The sequence below is a fragment of the Macrotis lagotis genome, chromosome 7, assembly GCF_037893015.1.
Source record: "Macrotis lagotis isolate mMagLag1 chromosome 7, bilby.v1.9.chrom.fasta, whole genome shotgun sequence".
Lineage (NCBI taxonomy): Eukaryota > Metazoa > Chordata > Mammalia > Peramelemorphia > Peramelidae > Macrotis > Macrotis lagotis.
This window is the reverse complement of record NC_133664.1, coordinates 89,620,522-89,645,000: the sequence shown is the minus strand read 5'-3', so window position 1 is coordinate 89,645,000 and position 24,479 is coordinate 89,620,522. Positions and strand designations below refer to the sequence as shown.

Below are 24,479 nucleotides of genomic sequence, written 5' to 3'. Positions count from 1 at the left end.
TCTTTTATGTGTCAGGCACTATTCCAAGAAAGTAGGGTTAAAAAGACAAAGAGAAATTCCACTGCCTTCAAATTCTATCCAGAAGACTGTGAGCAAGTGTGTATATGACTAAAATCACAAAATATATACAAAATAAATGCAAATTAACTTTTTAGGGGGAAGACACTAACTATTTTAGTCATCAAAAATAGCTTAAGGTAGCTATGAGCTGACTATAAGAAATCTTAAGAGGTGGGGATGTGGAGGAAATAGATTCCAAAACTAGGGAATATTCTACATTAAAAAGTGTAAGAGGGAGTGTTAGGTGGTACAGTGGACAGAGCCCTGGAGACAGGAGGACCCGAGTTCAAATTCCTCCTCAGGCACTTAATTACCTAGCTGTGTGATCTTGGGCAAATAACTTAACCCCACTGCCTTAAAGAAACAAATCGAAACAAACAAAAAAAAAAGTACAAGAAGAGAAATGGCATCCCTGTGAGGTTCTGTTCAATTTCTCATTTGGGTGAAATTGCAAGACAGAATGGCTAGACTACAGGAAGTATGAAATAAAATGATATACAATCAGACAGAAAATGTAGGATAAGGTCAGACTGTGACAGGTTTCAAAAAGTAAACAGAGGTGTTTATATTTGATCCCAGAGGCAAGAGAATGCCATTAGAGTTTTCTAAAAAAGGAGAGTGAATTGTCTGGACCTGTAATTAAGGAAAATCATTTCAGCTTGTATGGATGATGAACTGGAATAAGACCAAGTAGGGAGCTATAACAACAACGATGTGGACTTGAACAAGAGTGGTAGTAGTTTAAGTCAAGAGAAAGGAAATGATATGAATAAATGTGGAGGCAGCTGCCAAGATGCCAGCTAACTGGCCATGTGGGGTGAAAGTGAGCAAGGAATACAAAATGACTGAGTTTGTGAATTTGACTAAGTAGGAATACAGTGGTATCCTTAACAGAAAGAACTTCATTATAGTAGGAAAAACATATCACTTACTCTTTACAAATGAGTACTGTATTGCTACGGCATAAATAACCTGTATATTTGGCTCCTGCAAGGTAAGCCATTAATTTTAGGTCATCTCTGTCACCATCAACAAATCCAGTCACTGAAATAATCTGTTGAAAAAAGTAAAAACCATTAATAAAATCCCAAAGTTCTACTTTTTTCTTTTTTTAAAAAAGTTCCAGTGATAGAGAGAATTTAGGGACATATTAGCAAACATTTTAGAATCATCCATCATCCAATAAGCAGCAAACATTTATAAAACGCTTACTGTACACCTGGCACTGTACTGGGGGCTGGGAATACAAAAGGAATCCATTACCTGCCCTCAAAAAGCTTCCCCATTCTAATGGGGTGACAACATATTTACAAATCAGTTTGGATTAATATTGTGTTTTAAGAATTCTGATTTGAATTGGTCAGTATTGTAGGCAGCATTCAAAGAAAAATCAATGAGTATAATGAAAATTTTTTTTGCATTTTTAAGAAGAGAATGAAGAAATGGCCATTTAATCAGTGGAAGTTTCCTTAAAAGGAACAAAACAGCAAAAAAAAAAAAAAAAAATCTTCTTTGGAGCAGTCAAGTGGTGTATTTTGGCATCACCAATCTAAAAACCTGAAGTGATAGCTTTCAGAGAAATCAAGCAAATTTTTACTGCATTCGCAGTACATACAAGGCTAGATGGAATTTATGTACTAAAAAGATGATACAGGGACAGCTAGGTGGTCCAGGGGATAGAGTACTGGACTGGAGTCAGGAGGACCTCAGACATGTAATTACCTAGCTGTGTGACCTTAGGCAAGTCACTTAACTCCATTGCCTTGTCCCCCCCAAATGATACAAAGAAACATTAAAAAAAAAGTGGCACAGTGGAAAGGATACTAAATTTGAGACTTGGGAAAGTCTGATTTCAAATTCTGTTGTGTGGCCCTAGGCAAGTCTTTTAACCACCATGCAATAACCTCACTTAAACTAGAAATGGATCATAATAGCATCTACCTCATACGGTTTGTGAGGGTCAAAAGCGAAAACGTATGTTAAGTGCTTTAAATACTATATAAATGTCAGTTACTATTATTGCTTGAAAGAAAATATGTCAGTAATAATACAAGAGATATCAAAAGCAGATATAAGACAGCCAACTCTGCTACACAATTTTAATGGATCAAAAAACATCTATCATTTTTAACTATGTTAAGTTACTCCCTCCACACTTAACCAATAGTTTACTATATTACTTTGACCCAAGAGAAAGTAGAATAGGAATAATGAAGTGGAATAGGATTTTAATAGTGGTATAGATTATTTAAATGTACATATAGACATTTAACTTGCTAGTTTTCTCTTACATGTTGAGAACATGGTTTTCCTCCTGGTGGGAATGCCACTGGAAAATGAAGGGCTCGATGAGGTGGTACCATTTTCTTCTTTTTTAAGACTGTATTTAACCAATGTGCAGTGACACATCTTTTTCTTTCTCTCACCGCCTATCAAACATAAAATTTTAGAATTTTTACTACAGAACTAACCACTAACTGTATTTTGTCCTATATATTGTGTAACTATCACACCTTTACTTGGAATGCCATAACCAAAGAAATGCAATGGGACTTGCTAACCTAAAACACTAGTTTGGCTTTTTTAAAATGCATTTGGATTTAATGGTGCAGTTGGAAAATTTCACTTCATTTGATAAGATCTTGCTTTTCAAATTTTTTTAAGAAGCTACAATTAAGTGAAGGAAAGATCAGATTTTTAAAAAAAATTCATTTAATGAAATGACTGTGATTATTTTAACAAAATTAGCACTACACTATTTCCCTATTCTCTAGTGAGATAAAGATCCTGAGGCACCTGCCCAACAATAACAACAACCTTGAAATTTTTACTAAGGAAAAAACCCTCAACTATTTCTACCAATTCAGATTTTTTTGGTTGAATTTGGCTTTTTGGGAAAGGAGAATTTGTAAGGACTTTTGTTAAATAGGTATATCACATGAACTAATTGTGCCCGACTTGTGATGGATCATTCTGAGTTTTTATTAGTCTGATCAGTCACAGATGGCCTTACTGTAAGACTCTAACATAGTGATGACATTTCAGTCTTTTTCAAGAAGAAAGAACATCAACCAACTACCACATTGCTGAAGGCTTATTAGGTAAACAAATGAAACTAAGAAGGCACCAAAGAATAACCAGTAAAATGGTAAAGATTTCGACCCAAAATTTTTGTTTCTATGAAACTAAGTCTCTCAAATAGCAAGGATCCATACTTACCTCTCCATGTACATCCTTTACAAGAAGTAAAAAGTACCTATTCCCACCCACCATTTAGCCAATCACTCAAGAATCCCATGATACTTCAGCAAATAATAGGGATTCATTCCTATCATACCTAAAAGATTACCTGGAATTTCTCCTTCCTTATCCCCTCACCAATAGTACACCACAGGAAAAACTTTAGGTACCTACAGAAATTCATTATTATACAGAAGTATTTTTCTTCTAAATGTAATTAAGGTCTTTTCCCAAAAATGATAAAAATTTACTTAAATCAAGGATTTTGTGCCAACAAAACTAAGGCAATAGACATTATCCATTATTAGCTTTTATTTGAATTACTTACCTGTGCATACATACTACTGACTTGACTTTCACAAAGAAGATGTGTACATCTGCTTGTAAAGGTAGGATCCACAGAGCCACCATGTGCTTGTATTATCTGGTCATTCAAGAAAACCCCAATTTATATCTTTTATTAGTAAACCAATTATAAACTTCAGTCAATAAATTTATTATAAGAAGATCACTTCATATTCACATGATTTTTTATAAAACATGAAAAGTTATAGGATGTTTCTAAACTACAATACAACAAAAATCTAAATTAATTATGAAGTTGACTTAATTTGCGAGGAGGGGAATAAAAGGGATTATCACTACTTCAGATGGAAAAAACAAAACAAGAAAAACATAAAAATAACTAACAACTTCAGCAGACAAATACAAATAAACTATCTTACAGAGGAGATCCTAAGTTCAATATAAATTCAATGCTATTTTCTACTTTTATTGTCTGCAATACTGTACAATAGGAACTGAAATCAAGAATGAAAACCCTGAGGCACCCACTACTTGATCTATAATCACCACAGAAAGAATCAATCAGATTCAGGATACTTTTATTTCCTACAGGAAAGTAAATAGATTTTAGATTTCCAAAGGTTGAAACAAAAAGTTTTCCAATTAAGCCTTAAACTATCAGAATTCGATTACCAAGCTGGAATACTCAAAGCATTATTCTTAGAAATGTATGTGTGGACACACACACACACACACACACACACACACACACACACACACACGTATATAGTGAGTCACATGTCTCAACTCAATTTTTTTTTACAAAAGTAAAATGACTAAGTATAATTTTTAATAGTCACAGTTAAAAAAAAAGAAAATATTGTCAAGTTTTTGAGTTCTACTTGGTTAACAGTTTCTCATCACAGCTACTCAGTCACATAAAAATAAAACCACGCTTTATTAGTGAACAGATTACTATTATCAGATTTTTCCATTAACTGCAATATCAGCAAAAAGAAATTAAGGCCAACCTTAAAAATTAATAATACTTTACAAACTATAGTTCTATGGCATTTACATTTCTATTCTAAAAATCTAAAAAAACTATTAACATTTTAATTTGCTTCCTAGTTTTATTCATTTATCCGACTCCTAAATTTTTCTCCTTTTAAAATAAACATTTTAATAATAAAACTTACAAACTAATAAAGTCCTTAAAGATGTGCAAAGTGCTTCACAAATAATGATTTGAGCATTGTTATTAAGATTTGTATTATTACCTACATTTTATAGATGAGGAAACTGAGGCAAGAGACAAGACCTACCCATGGCCACAGAACTGTTATTAGGAGTTCAACCAGATCCTTCTTGCTTCTATGTTTAAGAACTCTAACCACTAAGTCATATTGCTTCATTTACAGGTTATTCATAGAAATTATAACACACATAGAAATTATAACACACTTGAATTAGTCTAGGTGATAGTGGATAAAGTACTGGACTAAATTAAGAGGCTCAATCATTAAGTCTTTCTCAGTCTCAGTTCCTTTATCTGTAAAATGGAGATAAAAGTACCAACTACTTTACAGGGAGAATCAAATGAGATAACCAATAAAAAGTAATTTGTAAATATCAAAGTGCTCTGAAAAAGAAAGTACAGATCCACAAAAAAAAATCTCAAAAAAGGAAATAATCATTATTTCTTTGGGGCAAGTCTTACCCTTTTCCAGGTTGCCAACAGCTGTTTATCAGACATCTGCTCTGGATAATCAGCAATTGCAAATACACATCCCAATAAGAAACATTCTTCTGGAACTAAAAAAAAATTGCAAAGGAAAACAAAATATATTAAACCCAAACCTTTAATTAACAGATATGGAAAATATATCTTACCAAATAACAGCTGAAATTCAGGAGGTTAATTAGTTTTGGAGCTGATAAGTAGAGATTTTTATAAAAGACTTGAAAATTTCAGGAAAATTTTCACTTTGATTTACTGAGATAGCAATCTGAATTAAAAAGTTAAATCAACTTATTATTATACACTATAAATTATAAGTTAGTGCTCATCTGCTAGGAAGGATTACAAAAAATTACATATATATGTAATATAGTTACATAAAAGTTTTAATAATTTAAACAGTGAAGGCCCTAAACCCTAAAGTAGACAATCCCTCCAGAGATAGTAGATTATTAAAAGATTCACCTTCTCTATTTTAAATAATGGTAATAACTTAATCTCCACCCTCAAATAACCAAATCATTAAATACTTTTAAAAAAGCAATACTTTTAGTAGGGAAAAAAAGGTTACTAACTCTCCACTGCTGGATCATGTCCAAAGAGCTGATGATGCTGCTGCTGCTGTGACTGCTGCTGTTGCTGTTGCTGTTGCTGTTGCTGTTGCTGCTGCTGCTGCTGCTGCTGCTGCTGCTGCTGGTGATGCTGTGTTTGCTGAGGTGGAACCTGCTGCTGTAGGGCCTGTGATGTTTGATTCAAATGTTGTGCTGTTTGATTTTGCATTTGTTGCTGTTGCTGCTGATGTTGGTGCAGACGTTGTAACTGCTGCTGCTGCAACTGCTGCTGCTGCAACTGCTGCTGCTGTAATTGCTGCTGCTGCTGCTGCAGGTTCTGCTGTTGGAGCTGTGCTAACTGTTGCTGCTGCAGCTGCTGCTGCTGCAGCTGGTGGAGCTGTTGCTGAAGGGCATGCTGTTGCTGAAACTGCTGTAGCTGCTGCTGAGGACGATGAAGCTGCTGTGGAGGATGTAACTGTTGCTGTGGAAATGGTAGTTGCTGCTGTGGAAATTGATGCTGCTGATGGACTTGCTGCTGTGGTTGTGAAAACTGATGAGGCTGTTGCTGAGGGTAAGGTTGTTGGGAAATCTGTGGCTGCTGCTGCTGCTGCTGCTGCTGCTGCAGTTGCATCAGTTGCTGAGGCTGAAGATGTAAAATTGGGTGGTGATGCTGCTGCTGCTGCTGCTGCTGCTGCTGCTGCTGCTGCTGCTGTGTCTGGTGCTGCTGTTGCTGCTGCTGCTGCTGCTGAGTCTGATGTTGCTGTTGTAACAAATGTGCCTCTGGAGTTAGTTTTACTTGACTAAAGAATACGGCATTTGTATGTCCCTGTTGGCTATGATTTACCTGCTGTTCTAAATTTTTTGTAGGTGCTGAAAGAGACTGTAAGATCTAGAAAACAAAGATTTAATGAAGTGTCATTATCTAATATAAAGATATTTCCACACTTTATTAATAACTTCAAAGAAAATAAACAGAATATATTTTACAAGACATTCAGATATCAATAATATGGTCAACAAAACAACTTTGAAAAACTTCAAAAAACAATATCCTTAAACTTTAATTTGTAATGTTAGTAACTTATTTAATAAACATCAATACTAGAGGACATCAACATTTAAGCTATATGATTCATTAAATAATTTAAAGCTAATGGATCATAAAAAAGGATATGAAAATGATTATTAATGAAAATGAGTTCATGACTGATATGTTTTGAACAGAAAAGATTTTGGATGTAGAACATGATCTACACTCTGAGTCTAGGTTCTTTCCCAGAAGGCTAGGGGAGGCAGGTGGCATGCGTGCTACTGACTACTACACCTTTGGTCATCTCTCAATGAAGTGTCTCCCCCTATTTTGATGGGTGCTACTCCCCAAACAAAATTCTAAGTTAAGTCTCAGGGAGTAAAGAATCTTAAGTGGTAAGTAAGCAGTAGTTCACCATAATAGTGCTAAGAGCCCAAAGATATCCTCCTTGATACTTATTGTATCCCTGTCTTGAATCTGGACCAATCTTACACAAAAAGGTCCAATAAAATAAAAGTTGATTGGAGAGAGGATATGGAACATACTTTGAAGAGAGGCACAACCCTGCAGTCAGCTACTTAAACTCTAGAAAGTAAGAGCTATATCTGATTTTTCTCATTGTGTCCCCAGCTCACTTCTTCCTCTCCAAAGTTTCAGTATATGACACAGGCACAACTGGAGTATAACAGAAACAAAACCCTCTATAGTCTGTTGGTAGTCCAAAACCAGTGTTCAAGTCCTATGCATACGGGGGGGGGGGGAGACACCAACAACAATAAAAAAAGGAAAACCAGCCCCTGCCCTCAAGCTTACATTCTAATGAAAAGCAAAGAGATTTTGCTACCATTCAGTGACATTTTAGATCATTACAATATAATTGTTTTTTAATTTCACAATATGACAAGCATGATTTTCAACATACAATTTTTAATGTACATTCTTCTGAAATTCAAACATTATTAAATATGAACATTAGATATGGTTTGGTCTGGATAGAATGCAGGTGGATTATCACCACCACCTTCATTCAAGATACTATAGTTCCCATATTACCTGTTGGGAGCAGTAATTTTCATTGTTGCTTCATACTAAATTAGTAGTATAATAAAACCCCTATCTTTTGCAGAAAAATTCTCTAGCCATCCTTCTTAATTTGTACTAGTGAAGTTGATGTTTTGAACCCCGGTGTAAAACATTTTTCCTAATTAATTTTCATCTTCTAAGAATCCACCCAATTTTCAAGCCTTTCAGGACTTTTTGGATTCCACCAATGAAAACATGCCCCCAAGTTTTGTGTCATCCAAAAACTGATCAACACGGTACCTAAATCTCTATCCAAGTTACTGAAATAAAGTCACAGATTTAGAAAGAACTAAAAGGAACCATACAGGTCATGTTATCCATTCGAATTATTTTATAGAAGAGGAAATTAAGGCCCGGAGAGGTTAAACAAACTCAAACTTCTCCTTGCTAAAGATTTTACGTCAAGATGATATCAGCCATTTATGACTTCAATGTTAGGTTAGGCCACTTAACCTGTATCAAATGCAACAACTGTACAAGAGGCTATTAACTATATGTATGATCCTTTAAGGTTTATATAGCATTTTATAAATATTATCTCATCTAATCCCCACAACAACCCTGTGAGGTAGGTGCTATCATTAATATCTCTTTTACAGATGAGGAAAACTGATGCCCCAGATCACATTGCTGTTGCAACAGGCAGAACAGAATCTGTCTTCTAGTCCAGTAATCTCACCATTGTGCCATTGAACTAGCCTTAAAACACATCTCTCTAACTACTACAATAAAAATCAGGGAAAATTTAATAAAATATTTTACTGAAATCAATGTAAACTTCTCTATAACATTTCCCAATCTACTAAAGAGGTTGTTTGGTATATCCTGCTCTTGGTGAAGTCATGCTGGTCCTTTGTGATCACTGGCTCTTCTACTAGATGTTCTAGAACTATCCTTTAATTCCTAGTAGAATTCTAAAACACTAAAATCAAGGTCACTGGTCTCTAATTGACAGGTCTAGTTTTCCCAATCTCCATGACTTCATAGAAATTTACATTCAGTCATTCTTTCAGCACTGTGGGGCTTTAAACATCTAGGCCCGGTGCCTTGAGTTTATCAAGCCAAATAGGTCCTCTCATCTTTGCTATTATCTCCTTAAGAAACCTTGAGTTTCAGTTCCCTATAATCCTGCTGTTCTTTTGTCTCCAGTTCACAAGTCTTTCTTCCTGATAGATAAAACAGCAAAGCAAGGACTCAATAGTTCTGTTTCTCTATGCCCAAGCACTGATTCGCCTATCCTTGACCTAGCTTTTAAAAACCCACCATCCATCCCTGGCATTCCTCTTAGTTCATTCTGAACTTTAAGGATCCTGACAATAATCTCACAGAATCATTCTATTCTTTTACAGTAAGCATTCGTCTTATCAACTGACCTTAAATATCACACCTAAAGATACCTAGCTTCTGAACATATGTTTTTATTTATCCAAATTTCTCTATCTGTTCAACTTGCCCTATTAAAAACTTGAATCTCCTATAAACTTGAATATCTATCTTAGAATCCTTAATTCTCTTCATTAATTATCTATATATATTTCGGCATGAAGCCATGGATGCTATTGACTTCTTCTTTGACTTTTAACTTATCTTAATTATTGAGCATATCTTTTGCTTATCTTTCTATGATGTAGGTATTCTCAATGGCAGAATTTCTTAATCTTTTTTTGTGATGGATCCCTCTGTCAATCTTGAAAGTGCTGGGACTTCAATATATAATATATATTATAATATATAATATTGAGATAAAGATTTCCAAATTCATGACCTTAAAGAATTAAGAATTCCTGGCTCTATTTTATAGAAGCTTAGCATTTTCTTCCTTTCACCTCCCTTTTCTGTCTCGTCTCTTTGACTAAATTTGCAGGAAAGACTGCAGCCATTATTGCTGACCCTCATCAATAGGTAAACTCCATGCCTAGTCCAGAGTCTACCATTCTCATATTTTGATTTTTCATATAAATATAATCCATTCTCAAATAACATCTTCTAAATCAATTCTTTATATCACAAATCTCCCCTTTTAATTCCAAATATGTTTGACTTTCACTGAAAAAGGACCTCCCATTTCTTACACAGAATTTTTTAAATTTTTAACAGTGTCTCTTTAGAATACTTCTGACAATGTCATATATAAAAGTAGCTGGGAAGCACACTGAAACAGACTCCTATACTTGGAGGCAGAAAGATCTGATTTTTGATCTGACTTCAAAACATTAACTAGTGTGTGACCCTGGGCAAATCACTTAACCTTTCACAGTCTCAGTTTCCTCATCTGTAAAATGGGAGATTATTAATCAATAAATGCGCCTTATATGCCAGTCTGTTCTGGGAAACGAACTAGGCATTTTGGCTACAAGTTAAAAAATACAACAATCCCTTCTCACAATTAAGGTTACATTCTAATGAAATAAGACATTGAGTACAGTTGAAACATGTACAGCAGACATATCAATCAAGTAGTGCCTGTTACACAAATTAATAAAGACAAAGTTAATAAATACAAGGTAGACTGGATGGAAATAAGTACATGAGTAGTTAGAGGATAGAAGACTTTTAAAGAAGAGAAGTGGAAGTACATTTCAGGTCTGACAGGGAGACATCAGTTGCGATAGTTGAATCATGACAAGAAGACCAGTTTATTAGAAGGCAGGATTTGGGACAAGGAGTAACACCCAATGAGACTGGAGCTAGGTTATGTGAAGCTTTTAAAGCTAAAGAGCTGAATATACCTAATGTTTTCCTCCATAATGTGCTCTCCTATCCAACAATTCTATTTAAAACCATGAACCACTACTGTTCTCATCTCTCACAGCCCAAAACCATAAAATTATTTTGATTCCATTCTCTACATCTGATTTTTTTCCCCTTTCCTTCAACCCTATGCATTAGATATCTACTCTATGAAGAAGGTACTAGGAAAATAAAGTTTAAGGTAATCCTTAAAGGGTTCACAATCTAGTAAAATATATTTTTAATACGTTAGACATCATACCCACCAGAAAATAAAGTCAAGGGTTAAGTGAAGTCTAAGGGGAGGAAAAATCATTACTAAAAGGAATTATCAGTGCAGGTTAAGGATAAAAGCAAAGAAATGACAAAATTTGTACAATTCCACATTACCATCTATCTGAATGACAAATGCCACCTTCATTATCTCCTGCACAGTAGTTTCATAGGATCATGAGTTACTACCTCCATTAGTTCAACCACTCTTATTTTACAAATGAAGAAACCAAGGCCAAGAAGCCTTGCTTAAGGGTCAACCAGGTCTTAAGTAGAAAAGATATGATTCAAAGAGGGACCTCTGACAGCATTAAATCCAGTGTTCATCCTCCCTACATTTCCCTCAAACTAGTCCTATCTCTCTCTTCTTTCATAATTAAACTGGCTTTTGATCTTGTAACTCAAATAAAACTGGTGAAAATAATCTCTCATGGGGTTTTACAATCTAGGAAAAAACAATCTTAATGAAAGTAGCACACAGTGCCTAGTAACACATAGTTAACAGCCTCTGGGTTTTCATGGAACTGTTCTTCCTGATTCTATTCTATTTCTTTGACTGTTCCCCATCTCCTTTTCAGGCTCATTTTTCATTTCTCCTAACTTTTAAGTGTACCCACTTGTTCTATCCTAAACCCTGTTTTCACATTTTGAACTTGTCCCAAAGTTTTCAAACTCATCATATCCAAAATTCAAAATCTTTTCTTCAAAACCCTCACCCCCTTTCTTCCCTATTTCAGTCGACAATAACACCATTCTTCCTATTACCCAGCTTTACAATCATGATGTTACCTAAGACTCATCCCTTCCTCTTACAACTAACAGCTAATCAATTGCCAAATCTTCTAATTTCTACTTTCAGAACATTTTCTTCTATCTAGCCCCTTCTCTCCACACACGTGGCTACTAATTCAGCCTTTCATTATTTCTAACCAGTTGAAATAGCCTAGATTCCTGAGTCCCTCTCCCCTCCATGATTATCAAAGCAATTTTCCTTTAAGAGGCAAATCTGACTGTGACATTTCCAAATTCAAACACCGATTATGCCCTTTTGACTTTAGAATCCAATATAATCCTCTTCTGTTTGGCTTTTTAAAGTGCTCTATAACCTGGCATCAACCTGTCTTTCCAGGCTAGTTCTATCTTATACTTTTCCCACATTCTAATCAGCTAAACTGGCCTTTTTTGATGTTTGTCTCCCATGATATCCTACATTCACACCTTTGCAATGGGCTGCCCTACATGTCTTGAATATATTATTACTACCCCTCTAATTCTCATAATATGCTTCCTTCAAAAACCTCTAGGCTCCATGTTTTACATCAAGCTTTTGTGATTCCATCTATTTGTGTCCTCCTGACAAAAAAAAAACCTAGCTTGTATCTGTTGTGCATGTCTTATATACTTTTATAAATTTATCTATACAAACACATTTGTATATATTATTTTGTATATATTTTACAATTTTCTTTTGTATTTATTTTATTCACATGTGGTCTCCCCCCCCCAAAATGTAAACTTTTGTCTTTATATTCCCAAAGCCTAACATATAAAGTCCCTAAGGCTTAATAAATGCTTTTTATTTGTCTCCAGTTAAAATTCCTCTGACATTCAAGAATTAAAAGATCTTCTAAAAACCAGCAGCATCAACCTATATTTTCAACCATATATTATTCCTCATAAACTATGCTCCAAACAAACAAAACAACTTTTTTACCCCTGAACCATCATACTATTACGCTTTTATCCAGGCTTTTCCTGAAATCTTCTTCCCTCCTTCTCCATGCTTTTTGAATTTCTACCTGTTTTTTGAAACTTAATTCAAATGCTCACGAAGTCTTGTCCTTCCTTCACTCTGAGCTTTAGTAAGAATTTTCAGCCTCAGATCTCATAACACTTTTGTTTTTTAACTCCACATCAAACTTACCATATAACATTAAGTATCAGTAATGTTGGTGTGTTTTGTTTAAAGGTTTTATCTTTTCCAATTCATGGTACTAAATATACAACAGAGATAGTTAATAAAAAGATTTGCTGTATTACATGGTATCTTCCTAGACATACCACATCCACAATACTAATTATTACTTTATTTTAAAAAATGACAAACTGGAACACATCCAGGGAAAGGAGACTAGAAAGCTAAGACTGGGGTTCGTTCTCTCTCTCTCTCTCTCTCTCATACACACCCACCCACCCCCCTAACTGAACTAGAAATTTTAAGTCCAGAGATGACATGACTTAGAGAAGTTATGATAGTTCATCAAGTATTTGAAAAGCCATGATAGAGATTAGACATGTTTGGACTGGCATCAAAGGAAAGAACTAGGAGTAGTGGATTAAGGTTTAAGAGAGGTAGATTTTTTCCTCTTATATGACAGAAACTTTTCTAAAAATTAAAGCTGACTTATAGTAGAAATAGTTGCCCCATAAAGTAACAAGTATTCATTCATTCATTTTGTGTAGAGTCTTGAATGAATAATTATATAGTCTGCATCAATGGGCTTTTGTTTAATACAGGTTTGATAAAATGAAATCTAGGAACAATAATATTTTAAAAAAGACAACGAATTCAATTTTGGATGTAGTACAAGTTGATACTTTTTTTTTTTTTGTAAAATACAGACAAAACTCTGGCACTCAGAAATTCAAACCTGAAAGTCAGGTCTAAAAAAATTTCCTTGGGAGTCATTTGATTAGAAGGTAATGCTTAAAGTGTGGAAGTGAATGTTTATCAAAGAAAAAAAAAGTAAAGAGAAAAATAGAGTCAAATAGTGAAAGGCAATTTGGTGTAGTAGACAGAATACTGAACTACCTGGAAACAGAAAGATCTGGTTCAAATATTGCTGCTGCTACTATTGAATGTGCACCTCCAGGAAAAGTTGCCTTAGAATTCTTATATGTAAAATAATGAACTTCTCCCCTAATCCTAAAGAGCTGGCAGCTTGCTAGGTGGTTCTGTAGATAAGAGTGCCAGGTCTAGAGTCAGGAAGATCTGAATTACAATTTGGCCTCAGACACTAAGTTGTTGTTTGACCCTGGGCAAGTCCTCTCTGTATCTGTTTCATCATCTGGAAAATGAGAAGGAAATGGCAAACCTCTCCAGTATTGCCATGAAGGAGCCCAGATGGGAGTGAGACATAACAAACAATTGAACAACAATACTTTAAATTTAGTAAGGTATTTTATGAGTGGAAATACAGGAAAACATTAGGAATCTACTACTTTAAGAAACTGGGAAAAGGGGGAAGCCAGGTGGCTCAGTGGATAGAGCACCAGCCCTGGAGACGGGAGGACCTCAGTTCAAATCCAAGCTCAAACACTTAAGACTTACTTAGCTGTGTGATTTTGGGCAAGTCAATTAACTCCATTGCCTTGCAAAAACAAAGAAGGTGGGAAAAGAATGAGAAACTAGAAATATTTAAAGATATATAAACAAGGGAAAAGAGAATAAATATTCACAACAGACAGTCATCAACATCAAATACTGGTGAGAAGTCAAGGATAACAAAGATTGAATTTTTTAAAAACCAATTTGACAATTAGATTAGTACCTGGGAAAAAAAATTATTTCATTAGAGAAAGAGATTACAAAGGATAAAGGAGAAAGTGTATAGACAGTAAGGAACTAAAAGCATCCCATATGGACAACTCTACTGAAGAGTGGTGATAAAGAGGAATGAGACTGAACTTCTCTTTTGGAGTAGAAAAAAAGAAACTTGTTAGGATTACAGAACATAAGTATGTTTGTAGACACATCAGAAAGAACCAGTAGAAATAGAAACATTAGAGAAACTTAAAAGAATAGCAGTAACTGATTGCAGAATCATAGTCCTCTAGAAGGTGGGACAAGATAGGATTGAGAACACAGGTATGGGGATTAAATTTAGCAAAGGATTTCAAGCAGAAAGGAAACACTAAATCTGATCTATCATAAAATATTTTTTCTCCTGAAATCTCTGAGTTAACTTTTTCTCTCTATTTCTACTGTCACAATCTCAATCTAAATCCTCTTTAAATCACCAACAGTCACCTATCTGGTCTCTATGTTTCTAATTTCATCTTCCATTTCAATCTTCATTACTGCTGCCAGGTAAATTTTTCCAACATTTTCCTTCCCCATTAAATAACATATAATAGATACTACATTAGATAACAGATCCTACATTAAATCCAAATTCCTGGGCATAACTTGAAAGGTGTTCTGTGATTTGGCCCTCTCATCCACTCAAGCCTTATCCAGACATTCAATACTTACTCTTGTTTCATCCATATGCCATGATGTACATATCCTTCATTCAAACCGCAATTTTCCCCTCAGTTCTGTCAGATTACACCCATGGCACTGATCTTTACCTTCTTCCAACAATTACATTTATGATAAATCATTTCTTTCAATTATTAATACTTAGTCTTTGTATATACAGGATGTCTCAAAATCTTAAAATAGTTTTAAGCTAAAGTACTTAAGATACTCTATTTTAATTTTATCTACATCAATTACTTGACTATATATTAAGCTATTCTAAGGCAGATTCTTATCTTAAAAGTTTTCTTGCATTCCTCAGTGGTAGAAAAAATTATGGGCAAATATTAGCTGTTTAACACTTCATGGAGATATTATTGTGTTGGTGAGAATATTCCTTCCACTAAAGCAGGTCACAACAGTCTTTGGAAATTGTCATCACCAAAAATTTCAATTCCCTACACCCAACTCTCCAATAATCCTCTCTGAGGATATCTTATCTGAATTTAACTAAGCTGGTCTCCTGAAAAAGGACATATAGTTCATTGCTGGATTCACATTTGAAGCCTTTCCTAGGTTAGAACATCTCAGAGCCTAAGCTGTGTTGGCTATCTTCAAGAACCCAGGAAGACTTCATACCATAATGAATGAAGCACAGGTTACTTTGCTTTGAAGTTCCAAATAGCAACATTTTAGTTGCAGATTCCTTGCAAGGACTGATCCTACTATGTCTACTGATGTTTCCCAACATTAAAATGCTAAGACACATTTAGTGAAGTCCATCTTTATTGTGCTTTTTTGTCTACAGTTACCAAGTTTACTTTGAAATTATTTTTAGGCAGAAGAGATGTATTACCGTAAAAGTTGCATTTTAATGTTAGCATACTGGCTATGTTCCAGTACCTCATTACTGCCTTTTAATGTTGAATAGGACTTAGAAGTAACATTGGTAACTCTATCTGACATACTCAAAGCCAGTCCAAAACTCAGAGCCATATATAAAATAAGATGTGACCAACATTTGAGAGACACCTCAAGACTTCTCAAGAGATAAGACCAACATTCAGAGTTAGTACTGTATTCTGTCTACCAGACTCATGAAGACCATATTATCTTTAATAAAATAAAAAATGAAATTTTAATTCTATAAAAACATTTATCTTTAGTCTTATTTTGCTAAGGAAAATCTTCCTTTAGCTGAGTAAAACAATTCCTACTAACAACTAGGATATGACCTTAGTGATCTTTAGTCAACTCTCAAGAGTCCAATGTTGCACTTACTGGATTTACAAAGGTAGTCTACCAGCGAATTCAGTTTTCAAATGCCTTCAACTACAATGACTTTAAATCTCTACTGCATTTGCTTCAATATTAGGTAGAAAGACAAAATTAAGTGACCTAATTTGTACTCAAGAGACAAAGTTTCAAATTCTACCTAGCCTATACCAATTCTCATTTTGTAGATGAGAAAATGAAGGCCAGGTGAAGTCAATCAATTTGCCAAAGACACAAAAGTACAAGAACCAAGGTTCTAAATTCAGTCAGTCTTCCTTTCATTGTACAATGTTTCCAGGCAAGTCATACAACTTCTCTGATCCTCAATCATCTGTAAAAGTTTCATCTACCTTGAAGAGAAGCTTTGAGGATCAAATGACAAAGTGTATTTAAAACACTTCACAAAAGCTAAAGGAGCTTATAAAACCAACAACTGCTGTTAGTCATCCATCAATACTGAGGACTTCTTTGTTAATCAAAAAATACCCAATGGTGAAATTTTACTGTTTTCCTGCCCCTCCAACTTCACTTTCTTCATCCTACTGAAGCTAGACCATTGGAACTCATCTGGCTCTACTCATTCCTATTTTCTTAAACTCATCATCAAGCTATGACTTGGAGATTTTTGCCTTATCTTACCTAAATCCATAGCCCTTTTCACCGCCTGGGGATCTTAACAGATGCATCCTCCTTAGTAAAGTCTCCATCTCAACCAGTACCATAGACTATCCCGTCTTTAATAAGGAAGAGCTCATTATCTTCCAAAATGCCTGATCCACTTTTGTGTAACAGTAATTAAGAACTTTCTGCCCTTATATCAGGCTAAGTTTTACCTCTCTGCAACTTACAATGATTGTTCTCAAATAGTCAGTGTCTCTTCTCCCTGAATTTTCTTTTCAAAGATAAATATTTCTAGTGGCTTCAACTGATCTTCATATGGCAAGATTCTCAAGGTCTTTCAACATTCTGTTCTCTTAATTTATCAATATACTTTCTAACATGTGGAGACCTCAACTAAAAATAAAACATCTAACCTGGCATGATCATTTAAGAGTTCAGCAGGCCCTTCTCTCGTCAATTCCTTTTCTCAATCTTCTGAATCCCTACTACATTTCTTATAGCAATTGTTTCAAACCTTTTCCACTCTCAATTTCAAAAGTAGTTTCCATTCTCTATAATTATACTCCCCATTTTCTTCCTCTCCACAACTTCACATTGCACGTTACTGAGACCAGAGACATTAGTTCCTACATTCGTTCCTTCAAACCTCCAAATTTCTCTGTATTTCCTTCCACACGTTTGTGCTTATTTTTCACCTTAATCCCAATATAAACCATTTCATTTATGTCATTAAGTTCTATGTGATAGTGAATTCTATATAGCTATATAGATGGGGTATAATAACTTGATATTGATTCCAAAGCCCCCGACTCCTTTTTTAACTTACTTTACCAGTATACCCTTTCCTTGCATCTTTAATACCTACCTCTTAGTGTTAAAGATTTTTTTTTCAAGGTCAAGAAAAGTGAGAAGGGGGAAAAATAAATGCTTGATAATGGAAAGAAAATTAACAGCATTTTTTAAAAATTAAAAATAAAGCAAAAAATAAATACCTACCTTGCCATTGGCTCTTCTTCTACCTATGCTTGGGGGTCTTGCCTGCTCTGAAAGGCCTTTCTTGTAATAATCCAATGCCTCTAAAGATACCATATCATCTCTTCTCATATTTTAAATGTCTCACAAATAAAGATTACTTTTACTAGTTCTGTAGCCTTACTCCCCTATCAACTTCCTGCAATCTAGCTTTCATTCCATGACACATGATATGGTTCTTTCAATTGTTGTCAATAACCATATAATAACTAAATTAAAAGTCCTTTCTCAATATTAACATTCCTGGACCTTTCACAGAATGGGCTACTTTGGCAACCTCCTTCTTCTTGATACTCTTTATATAGTCTTTTATTTCTTTGAACTGCATTCCCCCCATGTCTTAGGCTCTCCTGTATTTTTCATGACAATTTGATCTGCTCTTTTTACATATGGGTTTTTTAGGATTTTTGTTCTCAGCTATCATCTCTACATACATGACCATCTCAGTCATTTAGAGAAAATTCTGAAATCTGTAATGCTGCCCCTGATCTTTTTACTAAGTTTCAGATATATGTTAACTCTCTACTGTGTCTCTTCTTGTGACCCCAAAAGCAGTAAGAAAAAAATCCTTACCTCAAAAACCTGATTCTCCCTCATAACTTCCCTAATTCTTTTTTAAAATTATTAATATTTTATTTTCAATGTAACATTGTCTTCTGGATATATGCCTGCCTGCCCTCTACTATTCAGACAGTCTTTCCTTTTAACAATGATTTAAAAAAGAGAAATTAAAAATAGTACAACAAAAACACCCAATCAATATATTGACACTCTCTGACAGCATATGAAATATCATACACTCACTTCTGTAATAAAAGAAGGGAGATGATTGTTTAACTATTTGGGAGGAGCAAGCTTGATCATTATAATTATACAATCTTCAGTTTTATCATTTTGTCTCCCCTGTTCGTAAATGGCAGTACCATTTTCCTCGAGTTAAACTTTCTTAGTCTTAGTCACTTTTGACTACACTCTCCCTGAATGCCCTTGTAATGCCAAGCCCAATAGACTAAACCTCTATGGTAACATTTGCCATCAGTTCCCTTTGCTTCTCAGAGTTAACAATATAAGCTAGATCTCCTAATCATTTTCTCTACTTCCAATGCTTCATTAAATTCCAATTTTATCCTCCTTTCCACTATTAGAACAATATGAATTAACGAGTCTCAAGTCCAGTCACATTATTCCACTGCTCAAAAATATTGAATGGTTTATCATTTCCCACCAAAGCAAATTAGAAATTCCTTAAAATTCAAGGTTCTCCAAAATCAAGCAAGCTATTTTTTCTAATTTGATCAATTCATTGTCCTTTGCTTAAACAATCTACAAAACTGAATTTTCTTTCCTTTCCTACTAAACTCATCTCCATAATCTTTATTCCCCAGAATACCCTTTAACTTCTTAAATCTCTAATGATCAAAACCTTACTAAACCTTTAGCACCCCATACGATCTATGAAACCTATAATAAAGTTTCAGATAGAAATGATGTCTCTCTTCTTAAAAATCTGGTAAGACTTTATTATAATATTTCTCATGCCTTTATTAGATTCTATCTTTATGGAGACTTTCTCCTTCAGTCCACTAACTGTTCTTTGAACACAAAATAAACATAATATATGTCTGGATCAAACTGAGGGTCCGTAATCTGGCATTATCTTCTGAAGTCCATCTTTTGAGAACTCAATTGCATATTAATCTTAAGAATTTTGTTTTAAAATGCCAAGTGATGCCCATAGAAGATGAAATAATTTCTAATTAATTAAATAAAACCAATTGTCAGATCCTTAACTCTATCCTCAAGCATAGTCACATAAAAAAAAAAATGCATGCAATTTTTTTACTTTAGTGGCTTTTTCTGCTGAAATTCTCTATATCAAGCAGTTCTTGTTAGACAGTGAAATGGTCTTTGTTCAGGATAGAGTGCTGCCAAGAAAACGCAACTATTTCAGAGCTATGGCCATCTTACCATCTATAGGAAGAAAAGCAAGAAAAGAGACTACAGCAACAGTGTAGTAGATTATTACTGCCCACTAAAAAATTGTAGTACCAGCCCTATGCAAAAAATTGCATGTAAAATGCTTTGGGGGGGAAAAAAACTGACATTCCTAAAATATTCTGCAAATCTGTACTCTCTAAGATATTTGTAAGTAATAATTTTATTTGTCAATGAAAAACTAGTCTCTCGATCTCCTTAATTAAGTTCTTGCCATAGGCCCAATAACATTCTCATTCTATTTCTCTCTCTCTCCTTGATGTGTCCAGCCTTTAAGCTCTTCTGAGCCATATCGCCACAAAACTTGTTAAGAGCTGCATATAGAATTCAACATTTATTTATGACTACAATGTAACCCATATTACTAATGAGAAACGAATGGCATGCAAAACCATGGGTTGAGGGGTTGAACACCTACTCTATATGGATTTGGGATTAAAGATTTTTCGATATATGAAACCAGTTTATAAAGTATTTGGTTCAGAACCATGACAGTGGTATAAGGAACTCCCAGGGAAGATACCCTCTTTACTAATTTGGACTAAGACTAAGTCACTAAAAGGTTAAATGACATGTCCAGGTCACAGTTATATGTCAGAAGTAAGACTCAAACCCAGGTACTTTGGACAACAAGGTTACTGCTGTATCTATTCCTAGTGCTGTCCTTTCAGGGGTATATCAGTAAATGTCTAACACACACAGCTCTCTGGGGAAAAGGTATGCACAACACAATTTAAAGTTTTATCTTCATGATTAAGTTTCTTCAACACTTCTTAAGTCTAGACAATCAACAAAAATGATAAATCTACTCCTGATTTGTAATGTTTCTCAATTTTCAAGATAAAAAAACATTTATGATAAAAATGTTACAATCTACTCAAACTTCAAGCTCAAACCCTCTATTGCTACTTTTAAAACCAGAAGGTGGGGTGGCTAGGTGGTGCAGTGGATAGAGCACCAGTCCTGGAGTCAGGAGTACCTGAGTTCAAATGCGGCCTCAGATATTTCATAATTACCTAGCTATGTGACCTTGGGCGAGCCACTTAACCCCACTGCCTTGCAAAAACCTTAAAAAGAAATCAGAAGGGCTTTCCTGAGAGTACCTGACTCTACCTAGTCATGTGACACCCCACAAAAAAAACAGAGGTACAGTAAGAGAGTGGCACTAAATGCATAGGCATTAATCCATTCACTTCTAAAATACAGGAGTAATGCTGTATTAAGTACCTCTATTTTCTTCTCAGTCCCTTTTTCCATTGTCCAAACTCTACTCCCAATATGACTAGGATAATGAGTAAATGCTGTTAAATATCTACATTCAGCAATTTTATTTTACATTCATTATTTAATGATTCAGAATTCTATTAAAGCAAACTTAACATGATGCATAACAAATTTTTTTTTTGCCAATTTTGTCATTTAGTACCAATTCTAAATCTATGGTTTTAATCTTTAAAATTAAGGTCAAGATATTATTCATCTCCACTTTTTACTCAGAATCACAAAATTTCAAAGTTGGGAAGGGACTTCAGTGACCATCTAGTTCAACTCATTCACATGTGAAAGGAACTACTAAAATATACTTAACAGGTGATTATCTGCTCTCTGCCTGAAAATCTCTAAAGATTGGGCACCTCACAAAGCAACCTATTCCACTTTTAAACGGTTTCAATTGTTATGATTTTTTTCTGAAGAAATGTCAAACGCTGCCTTTTTAAAACTTCTATCTATTCACTCCTCCATATCCTGTTCCTTGAGTCTAAATAGAACATGTTTAGTCCCTCTTCCTAATAATATTCCTTTAAATAACATAGTCATGTCTCAAGTCTTTTCCAGAGTATATATGACTAGTTCCTTCAACTAATCCTGCTGTCACAGACTCAAGGATCTTATCATCCTAGCTGCCCTCCTCTGAATCCTTTCCAGATTATGTCCTTAAACTGTGGCACCCAGAACAGCACACAAAAATCCAAATGAGGTCTGATACAGGATTACCTGCTTATTCTTGTAAGAGAAGACCCTAAAAAACAAATCATCACTGATTTATATTGAGTTTGTAGTTCACCAAATCTATCAGCCTCCCCCCCACACACAATTTGTCTACCCATACTCTGCCTTATGTTTATTTTTACCTAAGCACAAGATTTTCCATTTATCCCTTTGGATTTCATCTTATTACATTCAAGTCAATGCTCTAGACTTTCTAGACCCTTTTGGACCCTGACCTACCATTCAGTTTATGGTTCAGCAATCACTCCCAGGTATCTGCACAGGTGAGAAGTATGTCCTCTAGGTCCTTAGTCATAGACAAAAATGTTAAATAGCACAGGGTTACTGGGTTACTTACTAGGGATCCAGGACATTTAAAGTGAGTTATTCATTACCGAGTTCAGTCATTTAATCTCTTCTGAATCCATGTGATTATATCATTGTACAATTTTACACAAGAACAGTATGAGTACTACATGAAAAACTTCGCTAAAAACTAGATCAACTGTATACATGGATAGCACTGCCCATATTTACTAGGTTAGCAATCCTGTTAAAAAAAAATTAAAGTTAATCTGGTATAACTTTTTCTTGATGAAGCCATGTTCTTTGTAATTACTCTTTCCCATTCCAGAAGCTCATTAACCATCTCACTTGTTTTGCGTACCCAGAATTGTTTGTTTTATACAAAAATTAATTCAGATTTCATGTCTATATCATAGTGGCACACAATTATTATAGAACCATAATTATGTACTTAATGATTTTTTAAACTCTTTTATCAGTTTAAGTATAATGTTAATGACTTAGTATCTGTACTTTTCATCTTTAGGTTTAGAAATATACAGGCATGTTAATAAGAAGGTACAGTGTTCAAGATACATAGTTTTCTTATATTTAGTTTACTGTATTGGACAATTCATTTGAAAACTCTTAACTATTGTTATACTCCTTAGACCACAGCTTCTACTCCCTAAAACAATAAAACCAACTTTTCAATGCTTTACTGATCTAAAGAAATATCATGAGAATTAATCTCGAAAATAATATGACCATATGCAATATTATTAGAAATATAACTAATGCATATAAAATCTCTAATTGGAAAGTCCATTATTTTGGAATTTTTTAAAGTGCGACTTACATGTGCTACATTTGATGGTCGGTTAATCTGCTGAATATCAGCACTATTAGTAATATTTCTCAATGTCCGTACAGCTGGACTCCAAGTAGCCATCATTTCTGGTCTTTCAGAGTTTTGGAGACCTTGTCCTGAAGCCATTAAATTACTTCGGACATCTGGAGGCAAAATGTTGCTTGGAACTGGTGGGACATTGGCACATAAATTAATTAAACCAGACTCCTTTCCCTGAGGCAGTCTACGCTTTGCTGCAGCTATTGCTGGGACTTCAGCTGGGGTCCAATTCAAATTTCTCTCTTGTTTTTCAGGTGAGGAGTCTGAGGAATCATCAAACATCAATTCCCCTTTAGATTTTTCAGTGTTTGATTTAGGTGAAAATGGTTGGTCACCTAATGTCGATCCTTCCTGAGAACTTGCAGGACTTGACAACTTTTCATCTGTGCTGCCTTCATTTTGAGAATCCTGCTCTTCATTTTCAACTTCATCCTCCTCCTCCTCCTCTTCTTCCTCCTCTTCTTCTTCATAAATAATTAGACGAGGATGATAAAAGACTTCCTCTTTTTTAGTTTTATCAGCTATTGAATCCAGGACCCAGTCTGGTGTCACAATTTTAATGCTTTCTCGCTTAAGAGCACATTCATATTTTTCCTGAGGAGAAAATAAAAAATAAATTAAAAGCCCTACAATTCAGTTTCTCTCCTTTCACTATAACTTGGTAATCAAATAATTTCCTGGAAGCCTGTATAAATAAAAATGGATTACAACCTTCATGCCACAATATAGAAGAACCACTGTAGATCTATATAACTAAAACTTATAGTGATAAATAGTTTGGAGATGATTATATTAAGCTTACCTGTAGAAAGAATCTCAAGTTCCATTTAGTCATGGCATATTGAACTCAAAACAAAAAAATTACATTTTAAATTACCAGAAGATTCATTATTTTTATATATTCATGAAAATATGTTCAATGCAAAATAAATTTTAGTAAAATAAATTCTACATTAAAAAAAACAAGAGATACTTTCTATCTAAGGAATGCTGTTTTTACATTTAGGATTTTAATAAAAGACCTGATTTAGAAATATTAAATATATAATAATGACATCCCTTTTAATATTAGAATGTAACAGAATTAGGGAACAAGAGCTAGAAAGAGAGTTATTTAATGGTAATGAAAAATAAGG

General features: G+C 34.5%; 1 protein-coding gene across 1 annotated transcript in view; it reads right to left on the bottom strand.

The window, feature by feature from the left end:
• The window catches only part of PAXIP1 (PAX interacting protein 1), an 82,752-nt gene that overhangs the window by 26,329 nt on the left and 31,944 nt on the right, over positions 1-24,479 (bottom strand). The window contains exons 6-11 of the mRNA XM_074193294.1: positions 23,293-23,937; positions 5,902-6,766; positions 5,306-5,400; positions 3,629-3,724; positions 2,352-2,489; positions 993-1,114 (exon numbers count right to left, since the gene is read on the bottom strand). Of these exons, the coding sequence (XP_074049395.1) occupies positions 993-1,114; positions 2,352-2,489; positions 3,629-3,724; positions 5,306-5,400; positions 5,902-6,766; positions 23,293-23,937 (1,961 nt within the window). The remainder of the gene's footprint in view (positions 1-992; positions 1,115-2,351; positions 2,490-3,628; positions 3,725-5,305; positions 5,401-5,901; positions 6,767-23,292; positions 23,938-24,479) is intronic.